The sequence below is a fragment of the Miscanthus floridulus genome, chromosome 18, assembly GCF_019320115.1.
Source record: "Miscanthus floridulus cultivar M001 chromosome 18, ASM1932011v1, whole genome shotgun sequence".
NCBI lineage: Eukaryota > Viridiplantae > Streptophyta > Magnoliopsida > Poales > Poaceae > Miscanthus > Miscanthus floridulus.
The window spans coordinates 31,266,683-31,284,683 of record NC_089597.1 but is presented as its reverse complement, the minus strand read 5'-3'; the positions used below and the strand labels follow the sequence as shown (position 1 = coordinate 31,284,683).

The following is an 18,001-nucleotide window of genomic DNA, read 5'->3' as shown; positions in this document are numbered from 1 at the left end:
GGTAGCCGGAGTATGCATCAAGGAAGCAGAGGGTTTCGCACCCTGAGATAGAGTCAACTATTTGGTCTATGTGTGGCAAAGGGAACGGATCCTTTGGACACGCCTTGTTGAGGCCCATATAGTCAACACACATCCTCTATTTCCTGCTCTTCTTTCATACAAGGATAGGATTGGCTAACCACTCTAGGTGGTGTACTTCCCTGATGAATCCGGCAATCAACAGTTTTGCTATCTCCTCACCGATGGCCCTGCGCTTTTCCTCGTTGAAGCAGCGCAGGCGTTGCTTCACCAGCTTGGTGCCTGGATGGATTTTCAAGGTATGCTCAGTGACCTCCCTCGGAATGTCTGGCACATCCAAGGGTTTCCACGCAAAGATGTCTTTGTTGTCGCGGAGGAAGTCGACGAGCGTGCTTTCCTATTCAAAGGAGAGCGTGGTACCAATGCGTACCATTTTACCCTCAGAGCTGCTAGGATCTATGAGGACCTCCTTAGAGCCCTCTGCCGATTCGAACGACCTGGTCGACCACTTTGCGTTGGGCGCTTCTTTGGCGACCTCCTCCTTGAGGGCGGCGAGTTCCCCGGAGGCGACGATTGCTGTGGGGTGGCCACAACACTCGACCTCGCACTCATAGGCGCGCTGGAAGGAGGTGCCGATGGTGATGACCCCGTGGGGGCCCGACATCTTTAGCTTGAGGTATGTGTAGTTGGAGATGGCCATGAACTTCGCGTAGCATGGACGTCCTAGGATGGCGTGGAAGGTTCTGGGGAACCCAAACACCTCGAAGGTGAGGGTCTTAGTCCTATAATTGAACTGATCCCCAAAGGTAATCGGCAGATCAATCTGTTCGAGTGGCATGGCCTGCTTCCCAGGCACGACGCCGTGGAAAGGCGCTCGGATTGGGTGGAGGTGCATTCGATCGACGCCCATCTCGTCGAGCGTCTTTACGTATATGATGTTGAGACTGCTTCCTCCGTCCATCAGAACTTTAGTGAGGCGCTTTGGGCCGACGATCAGGTCGACCACAAGCGGATAACTTCTCGGGTGTGGGATGGCATCCGGATGGTCGGTCCGATCGAAGGTTATGGCGGACTCCGACCACAAGAGAAAGGAAGGCATGGCCGGTTGGGCCATGTAGACTTGGCGGCGTGCGACCTTCTGACGACGTTTGGAGTCATAGGCCCTTCATCCCTCGAAGATCATGAGGCAGCCGTCTGGCATTGGAAAGCCATCGTCCTTCTCCTCAGCGTCGTCCGCAGCGGGGGCAGGTTCCTTCCCCTGCACCCCTTTGTTGGAGCCTCTAGACAAGAACTTCCGCATGAGGCTGCAGTCCCTGAGTGGATGCTTTACGGGAAAGGCGTGGTTCAGGCATGGCCCCTCGAGCATTTTTTTGAACTGGTTCAGAGCGCCCTCTGCAGACTTCTGACCACCCTTGCGGTCAGCAGCAGCCACGAGCAGGTCCTCGTGCCATTGCCTCTTATTTTTTCTTTTAGCAGAACGATTGAAGGTGCCTTTGCCGGCACCCTCGTCCCGCCTTACCTTGCCCTCGAGGCGATCGAAGATCGCTCCGACCGCCTCTTCTCCTGAGGCATCCTAGCTTATGAACCAATAACTCACAGGTTGTCTCAGACAGGAAGGTGCCTATCACGTCAGCGTCGGCGACGTTAGGGAGCTCGTTGCACTGCCGGGAGAAGCGCCGGATGTACACGCGGAGGGTCTCACCGGCCTTCTAGCGGCAGTTCTTGAGGTCCCATGGGTTCCTAGGACGTTTGTATGTGCACTGGAAGTTTCCCACAAAGATCTCCTTTAGATCCGCCCAACTCTAGATCGCGTTGGACGGTAGGTGTTCCAACCATGCCCGAGCCGAATTGGCCAAGAACAATGGAAGGTTGCGGATAATGAAGTCGTCATTATCCGCACCACCGGCTTGACAGGCAAGCTGATAGTCTTCAAGCCAAAGCCCGGGGTTTGTCTCCCCGGAGTACTTAGGGATATTAGTAGGTGGTCGATACCTTAGCGGGAACGCAGCATTGAGGATGTGCCGGCTGAAGGCCTAAGGCCCTAGGAGGTCGGGGCTCGGGCTCCGGTCCTCGCCGCTGTCATAGCGTCCGCCACATAGAGGATGATAGCCACGGTGGGCTCCTTCCCTTGGGTCGCTATAGGTGCGTCTACGGGCATCAAGGGTGTTGCGGGCGTCGCAATTATGGCCGAGACGTTGATGTACTGGGATTGCAGCGTGCTGCCCACCGCCTCGCGGTGCTTGGTGGACCGATGTGACCCTGGTGGGGTGCACCGAGGGCATACGCTGGCTAGCGTCGGGCTCGTGTCGCTGAGACAACAAGCTCTCTGCCTGCTGCGCTGCTGCACGCTCAAGCAGCGTGCGAATTTCGTGTCAGACCCGATGATCCTTGGACGTCGCGGCCTCTGGAAGGCCATGAAGTAGGGCTATTGCGGCGGTGATGTTCTGGCTTGCACAAACGAAGTGAGGAAAGGTTTCACCATCGGCGATGATCCTTCGGTTTATGTCGTGGGCCATGGCGCATGCGTGCCCACCATCTCCGCGGCGCCTGATCTCCTCATTGACCTCCACGTACTCCCGAACAAGCTGTTGTCCGGCCTCGTCTATTTCCCGCTTTTGGGCTCTCAGCTGCTCCACCCCTACGTGAGGTGGGGCCGCTGTCCCCCTCTCGGTTGCGCTGCCGAGGTTGCCTGCCGGGGTAGTCTCCTCTACGGAGACGCTTTTGACGTGTCCCTCGGAGGTTTCTGCCATGAAACATTCCTGGGAGAGACGATGGCTCCCCCTGCCAGAGTTAGAGCCAGAGTCTAACCTCAGCCCCTCCGTGAGGAGGCCGTGGAGGGATTATGTAACGCTTTCGATCATCCCTATGAACTCATTGTTCGTGGGGGACGGGATCGTGCGCTGTGCCACAAGGTGGCTAACGGTCGCCGCGGCGTTGCGGAGACCGAACGGAAGCGCCATCGGGGCGCTCCGTGTGGAGTGTTCCAGAGAGAGGGTGAGGAGGCGCGGGTCCTCCCTAGATGGCTGTGGTCCAAGGGAGACGCCGGGCTGGCGCTCAAGCCTCCCGTAGTTGAAGTTGACAGGGGAGAGAGACTGGACGGCGGCGTGGGCCAGCGCCAACTCTCCTCCTAGCGTGACGATGAAGTCTAGGTCACCAAAATGCACGTGCATGCCTAGGACCCAGCTGATTACATGGTTAGCCATCCAAGGCCTGATTTGGAACACGCAAAGGCCCCTACCTGGTGCGCCAACTGTCGGTGTTTCGAACAAACACCGGCTAGTAAATTTGTAATTGTTGCGCGTTAGGCTCGGATGGTGCACTAAAGGACATGAGGTTTATACTAGTTCGGGCTGAATATCCTTACATCCAGTCTACTGCCGCTCGTGTTATTAGTACCAGAAAAGGTTCGTAGTAGGGGGTACAAACGATCGAGAGAGGGATAGGTCCCAGGTCTTTGATGGAATGGTTAAAAGGGCGTCAAGAGCTGGGAGAAAGAGCCATCCAAGGCTGTATGCGTGATGCGTTGTGTATGTTGAACTGATCTGTCAAGAGTTGGTCCCTTTAGTGGGAGGCCCTACCCTCCCTTTTATAGACCAAGGGGGGAGCAGGGGTTACAGATGGGAGAAAGAGGAAAATGCCGAAGGTATCGAAGGTCCTTTGAGGGAGCTGGGTCCTCCTTTTTCCCTATGCCTGCCCTGCTTAACACGGTAGGCCGTGTCAGAGGTGGCATGTTCGCTGATCTTCGTAGGCTATGCCCTGGCCTCATTTAGCAAGTGGGTGCGTCCCATCCTACGCCGACGGACGATGCGGCGTGCCGGAGAGCCGAGCTGTGACCCCTCGGGGGGTAATAGGGGAAGTGACCACACATCCGTCACTGTAGATGATATGATTTCTATCCTGGACCATAGTGGCTGTCGTATGCCTATGTGAGTATCCACGTTCGAGGACTGAAGGCGGCGCCTACTACACTGTGAGACAAAAGTCGGCGCCTACAACACTATTTAGGCACTGTTACGTCGGAAAGGGCTTAAAGCGCCCGTCCCATCGTATCCTAACGGTACCTTCCTGCAGGCGTGCAGGGCATGGTCCTCGGTACTACGTTTGACTCGAATGTCCTGTCGTACCCTGTGCTTGTCATCACGAAGGAGCAGGGTGCGATCATCGGGCGAGGCGGAGCCAGCCCTCGAGGGTCGGGTGAGGCGGAGCCCGCCTCAAGCGTCGGGCGAGGCAGAGCCAGTCCTTAGCCGTCGAGCGAGGCGGAGGCTAGCTCTTGGGGGTCGGGCGAGGCAGAGCCCGCCTTTGGGCGTCGATCGAGGTGGAGTCAACCCTTAGCCGTCGGGTGAGGCGGAGGCCAGCCCTCGGGGGTCGGGCGAGGCAGAGGCCAACCCTCGGGGGTCAGGCAAGGCAGAGCCCGCCCTCGGACATCGGGCGAGGCAGAGCCAGCCCTTAGCCGTCGGGCGAGGCGGGACCAATCTTCCGTCGTTCGGGCAAGATGCGTAGTAGTGTTCTTGTCTGACTGGAAGCGTCAACGTTCGATGGTTATTAGTCCCACCTCATCGGGTACCCCGGTATTAGGTCCCCGACAGAGGTGAAAAAGATATAGGATCAAATCCAAGGGCAAAAGCTACAAATTGGCCTGCAGTTAGATCTGAATTTCTCCTTGATTGGTACATTGAGAAGAAGCTAGCGATGCCTCCAAAAAGTGTTTTCTAAGAAGATGCATCGCACAGCTTGTACATCTGTCGTAAACTCCAAATATGGCACTACCTATACTATGGATCAAGTTCAGCGTCATTAGAGCATCTCCAGTAGGGCCCCTACTTGAGCCCCCATAGCTAAATATGGGGGCTCAGGTAAAAAAAAGTGCTCCAGTAGGGTCCCTACTCAGACCCCGAAATTTGGCTGGGCACCCAAATTCCCTCTCCAGACCCCATTCTCGTTGGCTCATCCCTCTGGACCCTATCCGGCCGTTTCCTCCCCGCGGCCGTACGGAACCCTACGGGCGAGATTCGACTCGTCGAGGCCGCGAGATCTGGCTCCTCCCTCTCTCCCTCTAGCCGGTGAGCACCACCCTTCGCCGTCGAGCTCAGCCACCATGGCCCTGGGCCCGCTCCTCCCTCCCTCCCTCTTGTCATCGAGATCCGGTCCTCAAGGTCGCAAGATCCGGTTCATCCCTCCCTCCCTTCGGTTGGTGAGCACCACCTTTGTCGGCGAGCTCGGTCACCATGGCCTTAGGCCCACCGCTCCTCCTTCCGTCCAAGCTCCTCCACGAGATCTTGCTCCGCCTCGCTGTCCCAGAGCTCCTCCACGTGCGGCCTCCACCCTATCGCCCGCGGCATCAACCCCAGCACCGTGGCTGTGGTTTACCACCGGCTGCCGCGCGCTCCCTCTCTCTTCCGGTGGTCGCAGCCTTGATGCCTTGGCCACGCGCTCCTCCCAGCCATCAGGCAGGCCATGCGCTCCTCCCCGCGCGTGCCTGTGTGTGAAGGAGAGGGGAAGGAAGGATTGACCCAATGACGAGTGGGTCCCTCTTGTCATTGCCTGCTGATATGGGTTTGGAGGCCTTTGTTTCGGTGGTGCTGCTAGAGTAGAAGCAAAATTTTAGGCCAACAAAAGTAGGGGGCAACACCCAAATCAGAAATAGAGGCCCTGATTTGGGGGCTACTGCTGGAGTTGCTCTTAGAGGCAGCATAAGGATACTAGTTGGGGACTTGTGGCTAAGCATATGAATGAGAGTGGCGGTGGCTAACACAAAAATGGTGACTCTTTCCAAGTCTACTTTGAGTGAACTCTCGATAATTATCTTGCCTAAATATTCATCTTACATGTATTATCTTGAATGATTCTTATTTTTTTAATGCCGCCAAATGACCATGGGATTCTCTCAAAACCAATTCAGTTCTTTGACAAGTTGCAAGAATTATTAGGTGCTGCCAAAGTTGATAGTCAGTAGCTAACGCTTATGGAGAAGTTTCAGACTCTTGGGACAGCATATTTGTTATTCTTTTGTGTATCAGCGAATTATTATGTAATCTTAAGTTGCAATATTTGTTAGCCTATAGCTCGAAAACTCTTGTGTGAGAGATTATGAATAGAGCTCATATGAGTTCATTACTTTTTCGGGAACATGAGTTCATGGTTTATTTGTTTCATAATGTGTTGTTCTCAACTGAAAATATAATGACTTATTTTATATCAGATATTTGGTTTATTTATTCTCATGATGTGAAATCCTCCGTATATCAACAATTACTTTATCAATGAAATGCTTCATGTGAAAGTAATCTTGGCACTCGTACACAATGATGAGTGTAACCCAGGCAAGCTGAACAACCAAACGATGCCTGGCTTCTCTACCAGCCCAGGCTCACTTCCAGGGCATCAACCAAACAACACAGCATGTTTTAGCTTTGTCTGGTCACTGGTCAGGCACTCTTGCAAATAAGGCCGCGTTTAGTTCCGGCCAGATTCGGCGCCGGCTGAATTCGCCGGCGCTGTAGCTATACTGTAGCGTTTTGTTTTTATTTGGTAATAATTGTCCAATCGTTGACTAATTAGGCTCAAAACGTTCGTCTCGCAAAGTACAACCAAACTGTACAATTAGTTTTTGATTTCGTCAACATTTAATACTCCATGCATGTACCACAAGTTTAATGTGACGAAAAATCTTCTTTTTACATAGTGTCAAAGTTGAGAGTTTTTGTGAACTAAACAAAGGCTAAATACAGGCAACCCCAGACAGGTGAATAGCCCAGGCAACTAGCCCAGGTTCTATACAAACAAGGCTACGGGCGTGGCCGCACCGCACTTCGGCTACTACTTGTGATAGTACTCCTGCGTGCGACCGTGACCGAGCGGCCCGGAGTCCCAGATGCCTCGATCTTGCTGTCTACCCTTCGCTTCGCGGTGCGCTTCATAACCGCCCGCCGGGGAACACGTGTTCGCTGACCAGCTATTACCACGGTCGACGCACGCCGTCCCGCCACGTTCGTCAACGGCCACCTCCTAACCGCTCCGCCCAGCCCGCCGCCGCCGCGATAAAACTATCTCGGCGAGAGAATTTCGTCGCCCGGTTTACACTCACCGGGGTAGGTGAGGTGCGGTGGTGGCTGACGCACGCACGCAGCTAGGGCTACCGGCTGCAAGCTGCAACTGCAAGGCCCGCGGCAGCTCGTCTGACGTGAGGCCATGACACGGTTCCTTCCCCGCGCCCGATTTCGTGCAGGCAACTCCCAATTGTCCGTCCGTGCCCTCAGATTTCCGCACCTGCATTCTTAAAACACATATACTAAAAGTCTACTAAAAACAATCACGCCCAATCATACCAGAACTCCGGGACGATCACGATCTGCGTCCAAGTGCCGTTAAACAAAGGCGCCTCGACCTTGACCGGCTTCAACTAGCTGCAAAGCCATCATTAGATTCAGTGGAACTGGAATCTATCGTATCCATACACACGTAGTAATACGTGTACACTGGTAGCAGTAGCAGTTTAGCATCATTAGAACAGGCTCACCGCTACTCAGTACGACTACGCGCGTCGCACGCAGACAGATAAGCAAGGACGGGAACACGGCAGGATAGTGACGCCTGACCTAACACCGTCAGCTGTGCCTGAGCTTCCCCTGCTGCCATCCGGCTTCTCCGACGACCGGTTCCTGCGACGGAGACCGCGATTGACTTGCGCCCAAGAAACTTCGCACTAGCCCGCCGCGCGCTCGGCAACGGCAACGGCAAGTCGGCAAGGTGACGCGACCTTGTCGTGAATCCTGATCGTGCGAGCGACCCATTGGCCGCCACCATGACTTCACCGCGCATTCGCACGGCCGCGCTGCGTGCCTGGTGCCTGCGTAGTATATACACTCCCGGCGCCTCTCACACGTGGTTGACTGACCGGCGACTGCTGGCTGCTGCTACGAAACGCATGCGGTTTCAAGTCAATTGCGGCTTAGGCCCCGTTTAGATCAAAAAAATTTTGGATTTTGGTTCACTGTAGCATTTGTTTGTATTTGGTAATTAGTGTCTAATTATGGATTAATTAGGTTCAAAAGTTTCGTCTCGCGATTTCTCATCTAACTGTGCAATTATTTTTTTTTCCGTCTACATCTAGTACTCCGTGCATATGCCGTAAGATTCGATGTAACGGGTACTGCGCAAAATTTTTTGGAATCTAAACAGGCCGTTAATTTATGGAGACGGGGAAGGGCGGGGTCAAAGCCTGTAGCATTCCGCGTGCCCGCGAGCCGCCGCTGCTGTCAGGCTCGACGCGCCGGCGGACGCGGCGCCCTGTTTGATCGGCAACCGACGACCTACCGGAGATGCATGTAACGGGACTGCACCGGATCGGACAAGGAGGAGAATGGCTTCACGGAAACGAACTTCTGGCCTCATCAGGCCTGCTGGGTTTTTTGATAAGGCGATGCTTCAAGCAACGGGAGCTAGCTCTCTGATACTTGGGTGAAGGGAAGTGACGATCTCAGACGGCAACAGGACATACTAGGAGAGCTGGGCCCTGCAGGGACAAGGTTTTCGTCAGCTGGAACCAACTCTTTGCCTGAAACGCGTAGACCTTGTCCCCTACTCCGGTCAGCCTACAGTTGAATTTCCACTTTGTTAGGCACCTTCTTCTACCTTTCCGGCTTTCCGTCGACAATCACCTTTTGGGTTCCCTGCCGTACAGTCAGATCATTTCTAGGATCACAATCCTGACTTCCTGTTTGGACGGTAGTTTGTGACTTGTGAGTGGCAGCAACGAGTTTACTCGCACGGTCGCACCTTGTAATGTACTACTGCCAGTTTCTGAAACAAGAGGAAGAAGTGTTCAAGTGGAACACATGCACCTCCTCGTAGCAAGCAAGGAAACATCCCCATTCCTCACGAGACAAGCCAACAACAAAGTAAAAAATTCAAGAAAAGTCTCTTGATTAACATATGAACAAATTCACCATTTATCCCCCCAACAACAACCAATCAACAATTCAACATCAGCAGTCTTTTCCCTCTGTTTACACAGGAATTTTTGACCGAAACATTCCTCCTTTTTTTCGAATCAAGAAGAGAAGAGAAAAAGGGGGAAAGAAAAAAAAGAAAGAATGAACGCATGTGCGCGCTCCGGCGATCGGCGAGTCGAGCCAAATGCGTCCCGGAGCTCGGGAGGGGGTATCTGGATCAGTTCGCCGACGACGGAGGCGTCTTGGGCGGGCGGGCGGGCTCGGCTCCGGCGAGCCCCTGCTCGATGTCACCGGCGCCGCCGCGCGGGCTCGGGCTGTAGGAGGATGTGCCGACCACGGCCTGCTTGCCCCTGCTCAGCAGCCGGCGCAGCGACCGCAGCCTGGCGGAGACCGGGGACCGCATGTCGTCGGCGGTTCCGGGCATGCGGCTCGCCGGCAGCGGGGAGTTCATGGGCGGCGTGTTCAGGGCCACGGGCCGCGTCGGGATGTCGATGACCAGCTGGTTCTCCTTCCTGAGCCCGGAGGAGGCCGAGGAGCGCGCGGCGGCGGCGCTGGCGCTGGCGACGGTTAGCGGCGGCGGGGGTGGGGGCGTGGCGAGGCCGGCGTTGGTGACCTCGTCGTGGGTGCCCCAGAAGAGGACGTTGGTGGGGAACACGGGGAGCTCCAGCGACGCGCCCGAGGGCTCCTCCCGCGGCAGCGCGTCGAGGTCGCCGGCGGCGCCGACGGGGGCGCGGCAGAGCGGGCAGGTGTCGTGGGAGTGGAACCACATGTCGATGCACTCCACGTGGAACCCGTGCCCGCAATTGGGCAGCGTCCGCACTTTCTCGCCGTCGGCCACCTCGGACAGGCACACCGCGCATTCCAGCGCGTCCTTCTCCTTGTCCTTGGGGGAGCCGGCACCGGCGCCGTAGACGGTGACGGGGAGGGAGCGCAGGACGGAGGCGGGCAGGCCGCGCTGCGGGAGCGGGGACGACGCGACGAAGAGGAACCGCGACGACGGCGAGGTCGGCGCCAGGAGCGGGTTCGCGCCCAGGTAGCGCTTGGCGTAGAGGTAGAGCAGGAAGACGAAGACGACGACCATGAAGAGGAAGATGACCGCGGCGAGGAGCACCCCGTTGCTGATGGCCAGCTGCTGCTGCCCCGAGCCGCCGCCCGAGCCCGGGAACATCCCGTCGCTGCTGCCGATGGCGCTGGGGCTGGACCACACCGGCGGCGTGGGCGCCGCCGCCGAAGACGACGAAGAGCCCGAGGACGTCGTGGGGATCATGGCTGGCACCCGGCAGCTGGCTTCAAGAAACGAGCGAGCTTGTCGCGGTGCCGGTGCCTTGTTTCGATCTTGGCTGGCTGACGACGCCGCTGATGAGAGAGAGAAGCGGAGAGGAGACGACGACGGCTTGACACGAGAAGAGGCTGAAGAGAGGAGCGAGCGGCGAGCTGGAAGGAACTGCCACTCGGTATTTGAAGGTGAGCGTGGTGAGGCCACGGCGGCTGCGCGTCGTGGCAGTGGTGGGATCCTCTGCGGCGCAGCATGCGGCGAGTGGGACACGGAATGCACTACCCCGCTGCGCAGAGGATCCGGGGATGCGTGGCGGACTTTGTCAACTAGTGGTTGGGGGTGGGGCCTTGGGGATCCGCGGAACGAGACAACGCCCCGGTCGCGGGTCGCCCCGGTCTGTTTTGACTGCTGCGCTGGGCGTTCGGGCTCGGCTGCTCCGAACCGCGACGGCGGCCTCCCAGAAGCATCCGGGGTGACGAAGGCGTGGCCATCGTCGCTGGGTGGACGGACGGAGCGGGCCGGCCGGCCGTCGACGTCCTCCCCGTCTACGAGATTTTCGGCGCGAAATCGCTCGCGTTCGACGTGCCGCGTGCGTGCGTGCGTGGCTGGCCGGACGAGGCGTGCGTCTTGCGCGAGGTGGCCTTGCCTGGCGCCTTGCCTTACCATTCGGCGGCCGGGGCGGACGGGATCCGTTGATTTTTGGGTGCACGCGGTGGTCGTGATAGACGAGCGTGGATTGAGGCGCGGCGATTGATCCGTGACGCGAGGCCGGGACGGCACTGCGCGGTGCAGGACGAGACGCGGGCGCGGGGATGGCTGTGGGGTATAACCAGATACCTACGGCGATGGACATGGATCGTATCATCAGGGGCTCAGTCCATAAGATAAGGCCTACGGTGTTCGGTTCTGGTCGGTGTGTATCGTAAGACAATCAGAAGACATTTTGTCGATGAAGAAAGATCTGTTCAGATATGATAGATATCGTATTCCTCGTAAATACTTACCATATAGCCGAATAGATCTAGATCTAAACCAACCCTACCCTCCAGACTATATAAGGCGGATATGACCCTTCTCGAAGGCATCTCATATTCAATACAATCCACCGAAAACATAAGACGTAGGGTATTACGTCGATCAGACGGCCTAAACCTGTCTAAATCGTTTGTTGTCGGTGTTTTCGGACCACCGACGAGTAAATTTGTATTTACGCGTTTGGCTCGGATGGTGTGCTCGGAGGACACGAGGGTTTATACTGGTTCGGGCGGAACGTCCCTACGTCCAGTTCGCTGCTGCTCGTGTTACCAGCACTTGGTTTGCAGTAGGGATTACAAACATGCGAGAGAGAAAAAAGATCCTAAGTCTATGGTGTAAGGAGTGAACGGATGCTGAGAGCTCAATTGCTGCTCAGCTGTGTGCTTGTGTCGTGCTCTTGTTTTTCGATTCGTTTGTTGTTCGGCCTCCCGGTAGGGCGCCATGCTTTCCCTTTTATAGGCGAAAGAAAACGCGGGTTACAGTGGAGGAAAAGGAAAAAGAACAAGAGAGAGAAAAATGCTTCTATGATCGTCGGGTCATTCTTCTCTTTCATGCGGGTCCCGCTGATCCTGTAGATGTCAACAGGGACGGCTCCACGTCGTGGCCCTATTCATCACTAGCGCCATACGTAGGCGTCATCTACCGGTCACGGCGTTTCATTCCGTCCCGGCGGACATCGTGGTGAACTGACGTGTCTGTCAGCATTCGCACGAGGGTTAGACAGAACAGCATCGGCACGCCCGACACTGTTCTTGATGTGAATCCTCAGATATGGCCCATCATGGCCACGGGTTACATCGAGACGTGCTAGTCTCTTCCCTGCTGTCAGAGTTTGGACCTAGGCCTATACACCTAGACTTGGAGTGGTTAACGGCGGTATGGGTCCCCGTCAGACGAGACTAAAACCGCGGCCTTGGGATCGGGCGAGACAGAGCCCGTGGCCTTGAGGTCAGGCGAGACAGAGCCCGCAGCCTTAGGGTCGGGTGAGACGGAGCCCGCGACCTTGGGGTCGGGCGAGACGGAGCCCGCAGCCATAGGGTCGGGCGAGACAGAGCCCACGACCTTGAGTGTCGGGCAAGATGGAGCCTATGGCCTTGGACGAGACCCCCACGGCCTTGAGGTCGGACGAGACAGAGCCCGCAGCCTTAGAGTTGGGCGAGGCGAAGCCCGCACCCAAAGGGTTGGGCGAGACGGAGCCCGGGGCCTTGAGATCGGGAGAGGCGTAGCCCGCGGCCTTAGGGTTGGGCAAGACCTTTTAATACGTCTTGCTCCATCCAGGGAAGTCAGCGTGGGCGCTAACCTCCTTGCTTTGGGTATCCCTAATATCGATACCTGACAGTAGCCCTCGAGCCTACGGAGGAGTAGAATACTCCTTTGAAGGCTTTTCAGGATGGGAGGACTCTGAGGGCATTGGCCTTCTTTTTATAGCCCGCGGCGTGTCCTGGTAAGATGGCAGTTCCCTTTTGTCATGATCGGTCTTCTTGGGGCATGTAACCGTAGGATTTGAGAGGTCGAAAAGATTTTTCTTGATTTCGGTCCCCTAGGATCCGATCGGTTCGCCGTCGTACTGTGACCGCGCGTTCGGTCTCCTTACGAGTCCAACTTTCCTCGAGCCCCGATGCGTAGTAGGGGTCTGGTCGAGGGTCAGCTCGTCTTTGTGATCGTCATCCCTCAAGTGTTTTTTTTTTCGATAAAACAGAGGGGCTGAGCCGTGCCACATTTTTTCTCGATGGACAAAAACATCGTATTCGGTGAGCTATTAACGGGCTAGTCTGAGTGGGGCCCTGGCTTCCCATTCGTGGGGGTCTAGCATGGGTCAGCTGGTGACCGACTCTAGACTCTTGGCGGCCAGTCCATATAGTTCTTGGGTCTGTTCGGCCGGTCCCAAGGGCTCGTTGCCTTTCTTCGAGGATAAACCATGGACTGGGAATCGACCAAAACTCGAACGTGGGCCGGGATGCCCGCGGCGCTCGTGCACCCGGGTACTGGCCGCTAGTGGGCCCATCCCTTACCATCCCTTGCTCTAAGGGTGCCCCGGAGCGGCTGTGCACCTATTGGTGGGCCAGCCTTCGAACTCCTGGTCCTAAATGAGCCGTAGGAGCGTTTTTAGCTCTGTATCCCTCCTTACCTACGACGGTTCTTGGCCCATTGAACGGGTGAACCGTCATCCGGTGTATCCTTCGAGGGTGCGGTCAGAGATAGCGTGCGCGCGATCTTCGAAGGGAGGTGACATGACGCAGCGTATCGGGAGCGTGAATCTAGGCGGACGGTTCGCTTTCTTGCCCCGCTCCGTCCCATAAGTAGCGGCCTCCTCCTTCATATTTCTACACACCAAAACCACAGCCTTACCTTCTCCGTTTCTTTGCTGCCGCCGTTCAGATCTGTCGTGCTTACTATTCGCCGCATGAGCCCTAGATCTGTAGCTTTCGCTTCTCCGCCGCCACCTTTGCTTCTCCACAGCAGTCTCCATCCTTCATGGATTCGTGGTATCGCTCCAATGTTACCATGCACGCATGGAGGGCCTCGTCAAGCATGGTCTTCTCTGTAGGAGGACCAATGCGGCAGAGTGGCTTGTGCCTGACCGCAAGGATGCGCCGGCGCCGCTCGATGGCTACGTCGTCTCCTTCGTGCCCTTCCACGAGCGTGGAGTTGCGGTTCCTCCCCACCTATTTTTCCAAGGTATGCTGCACCACTATCAGATCGAGCTATAGCACTTGAACCCCAACGGGATCCAGCACATCATGGCCTTCATTGTGAAGTGCAAGGGGTACCTAGGGATCGAGCCCCACTTCGAGCTGTGGAGATATTTCTTCTCTATCTCCTTGATCAAAAAGAAGGAGAGAGGGCGGGAGACCCCAGTGCCGATGGGATGCGTGGGAATCCACCTCCGAGGGTAGCGGGCGGTCGAGTACATGCCCTGTCAGCTCTCTAGATCCAACAAGGGTGGCACTCGCATTGGTTCTACCTGAAGAACGACCCTGCCACTCCCTTGACGGTCTTCTCTGGGCGTCTGATCAAAGAGGTACCGCCGTCATGGCCGTGGGGGCCACCTATCAAGGAGAAGAAGCGGATGCACGACCTCCTCGAGGCCATCGTGTTCCTAAAGACCCATGACCTCTGCGGGGCCGGCGTCATTGGGGGGTATCATGCGAGGAGGGTGGCGCCGCTGATGGCGCGCGTCCTCCCGCTGTACGGGATGATGCTCGGCGCGCAGCTTGTCGGGACAACGCTCGTCCAGGGGTTGCTCCGCGACAGTGAGGTCGCGCAGCGCATCAAGTAGGCCACGGGGAAGGCCGACACTATGTTCTGGATCCCGGGGCACCTCGAGTGCTAGTGGGGTTAGTCTTTTGGACTCCATCATGCTGCTACTAGAGCATGTGGCCGTGAGGTCAGCGAACCATGTCATGGATGAACGAAGGAAGAAGAAGAAGAAGGACGATGAGGAGAAGAAACGGCGGTTGAAGCAGCGAGCGAAGCTGTATTGAGGGAAGCAGCATCAAGGTTCGTCGAAAGAAGAGGAGGAAGAAGAACAAGAGGAGGAGGAGGATGACGACTCTATGTCACCCATCCCGTGGGATGATCTGGCCACCGGGGACGAGGACCTGCCTTCGCCATAGGCGGGGCCCTTCCTACAGCATGCCATGGGGTAGGAGGGGGGATCACGCGCCCCTAGAGCTAGCGGAATCAAAATGCCTCGCCCCGTCCGGACCTTCGATGGTGGCCTCGGAGCCGGCAGAATCAGGCCACCTTGCCTTGTTTGGGCTTTTGATGGCGGCTCTAGAACCGGCAAAAACGGGTCACTCTGCTCCGTCCGAGCCCTCGGCGGTGCCTTCGGAGTCTGCGGGAGGCGGCCGTTCTGACTCGTCCGAGCCCTTCGAGCTGAGGGAGGGCTTGAAGCAGCAATGTGCTGACGAGGAGCAGCCGGGGTCAGGTAGGCCAGCCCCAAAACATCCTCGCATTATGGCATCAGGGTGGGTCAACAGTTTTTTTGTCCTTTTGTCTTAATGAATTTTTGCCGTGAACTGACCGCCATGTCCCTTGCAGCGTCGGAGGACGTGGGCTCTCCTACGGCTCACTCTGAAAAAGATCCTCCTCCGGCAAATGTGCCAGGAGCCAACTGGCGCCGCACCGGTGGAGGGCGTGAGTGGCGTTGGGGCGGCCACGGCATTGACCGGGGAGGCACAACCGATGGCTGTGTTCATGGGAGAGCAAGCGGAGGTGGGTGCGTTCGAGGCACCCGTGGTGGGTACGGCACGTCCAGTCGTGTCTTTGACATTGTAGGCAGAGAAGGCATGGCCGGAGCCATCGTCTATGTAGGTGGCCGTGTCCATGGTGGGGCAGACAGAGGGGGTGCACCCGAGGCATCCTTCGTGAATGTGGCAATAGGGTAGGCCTTCGTATCCGAGTCAACTGCCCCCTGTATCGCTAGAGGAGCCGCTCTAGAGGTGCTGCCGCCGCCAGAGAGGTCGGCACCACTTGAGGTTGGTGAGGGGATGTCCCGGTCTCTGGTTCGGGTGGCTGCCCTCGATAAAGCGGCAGAGGAGAGGGAATGGGGGACCATCCACATAGAGGTTGGGGACGTAGTTCGTGCCCTGACCACCATGCTGAGCTCCTTGCGTGACATTGTCACCCCGGTTTGCCAGGTATGATATGACCGTGCTTCCGACCCTCATGTTCTCTTCCCGCACCTCTAAGTCTTGTGTTCTTCGTAGATCCTTATGGCCTGTAGCCGGGAGAAGTCCTAGTTCCTTGCTATGGAGACACGACAGAATGAGGGGCTGGCCGCACAGCTTGCTGCCGCTCGTCAGGAGGTGGTTGAGCTTGCCCCTACCGCCTGGGAGGTGTCTAACCTCCGAGTCAGGGAGAAGGACGCTCATGACGACACCCACAAGGCCAAGGAGAAGCTCGTGGCCCTGATCGAGAGGGCACGCACGAACGCTATGGAGGCCAAACGGCTATGGAAGGAGCGAAATGATTTGCTCCGGGCCGTAGAGGAGCTCTGCACGGGGACTGAGCTGGCTCGCCAGGAGCGCGCCAACGCTCAGCAGTGGATTGACCACCTCGATGGTGAGCTTCAGAGGGAGAGGGACCTAAAGGTTGTAGCCATGAGTGTATCCACCGGGGTCGCCATAGAGGTCGGTCAGCGCCAAGAAGAGGTCCGGTGCCTAGAGGCCAAGGTCACCTGGCAGCGTGATGAGGTACGTAGGCTTTGGGCGGACGTGGATGGTAAGTCTCTGGTTTCCCTTGTTGTCTTTCTCCCTAGAATTCGTGGTAAGCCTTTTGACATGGTCGGTACATGACTTGGGCAGGTCTCGACGACAATCTTGGGGCGGAGGTCGTGAAGAGCCGTGGCCTGGAGAAGGAGCTTAGCGAGGTGAAGGACACCCTCTAGAAGGAGAGTGATGAACATGGCAACCTATGCGTCGCCATCCAGCTGGTCTATGACGAGCTTGAGCTGGCCCTAGAGCAGGAGACAAGCTCGCTCGTGGTTCACGCCACCCGTATCACGGACCGGGCACATGATATGGCAAGGAGCACGCTTTGTTTTGGCGTTCATCGATCGTTCATGATCGCCTGTTCTCATTACGAGAACATTGATCTAGCGACAATGAGCCAAGGCTTTGCACCTGTCTATACCGACATCGAGCTGGACAACATCTAGAAGGAGGTGGCCCCCCTAGCGCATGACCTTTCTGCCAAGATAGAAGATGAAATCATCCCCTCGAGGGGTTAGTTTAGTCAGATAGGTCAGGCAGTGCACTTGTAATAAGCGGACAAGTTCCAACCCTTTTGTTTCGTCTAAACAAGCTTGTTCTTTTGTTTCATTTGAACAAATTTGTTCTTTCTCCCCTTTTATGTGTAAAAAGGGTTTAAAGCATTCTGACCCTTCTTGTTGTTAAGACCGTAGAGCTCGAGGTGTAGCCAGGAAACTCTGGTCATGCTGGTAAGCAAGGGTGCCATAGCCGCTAAGGCGTAGGTTTCTTGCAGTCCGACCAGTTTTACTCGGCATTCGTTTCTGTAAACCTTGCCTCTAGGTTTTAATGTGAGAAAGTGTTGGGCACGACGACTATTTTAGAAAGGGTATATATATACCCTTATCAGCCCTCGAGTGAGACCTGACCCCTTGCCATTGTCAGGGTTGGATTTCACTAAAGATCGAGGAGACGATAGCGAAACTGGTAGGAGAAGGCGTTTTTTGTTGTAGAAACATTATTCTTAGTTTTCGTACGTACCCCCTCCCTAGGGTCCGAGCCATCGTTCTATGACCGCACATTTGGTCTCCTTGCGAGTCCAACTTCCCTCGAGCCCCCATGCGTTATAGGGGTCTGGTCGAGGGGTCAGCTCGTCTTTGTTATCGTCACCCCGTTCATGGTTTCTGCAACCGGAGGGTTGAGCTAACTTCACTTGCCTCGATGGCTTGAGTATCGTGCTCAGTGAGCTCACTAATGGGCATGTCCAAGTGGAATCTAGGTCCGTCATTCATAATGGGGTCAGCATAGCCCTCATGTGGCATTCCACTGCTCCTTAACCTGCCTCCCGGTAGATGCCCGAGTCATTTCAGAGCGCGACTCTGGTGGCCCACTGGCCTCTCCTCGATGGAGATTCTGTGGGCATGGCTCGAGGTTAGGATCGAATGAAAAGATTGAGATGAGCATGTCTGCTTCTGAGCGGGTTGGGCAAAGGCCACTGGGGCTCATCTGCATTTTTCTCCCCTGGCTCT

The 18,001-nt window shown here is 56.4% G+C and overlaps 1 protein-coding gene across 1 annotated transcript; it reads right to left on the bottom strand.

Moving 5' to 3' along the window:
• Positions 1-8,811: 8,811 nt before the first annotated feature.
• LOC136520834 (RING-H2 finger protein ATL3-like) lies at positions 8,812-10,409 on the bottom strand. Its single transcript, XM_066514493.1, has one exon. It carries the CDS (start codon positions 10,234-10,236, stop codon positions 9,187-9,189), a length of 1,050 nt encoding a protein of 349 aa, XP_066370590.1. The 5' UTR covers positions 10,237-10,409; the 3' UTR covers positions 8,812-9,186.
• Positions 10,410-18,001: the final 7,592 nt, after the last annotated feature.

Excerpts from the sequence above, each read along its gene's own strand:
- LOC136520834 (XM_066514493.1), bottom strand. The coding sequence starts at position 10,236 with ATGATCCCCACGACGTCCTCGGGCTCTTCGTCGTCTTCGGCGGCGGCG.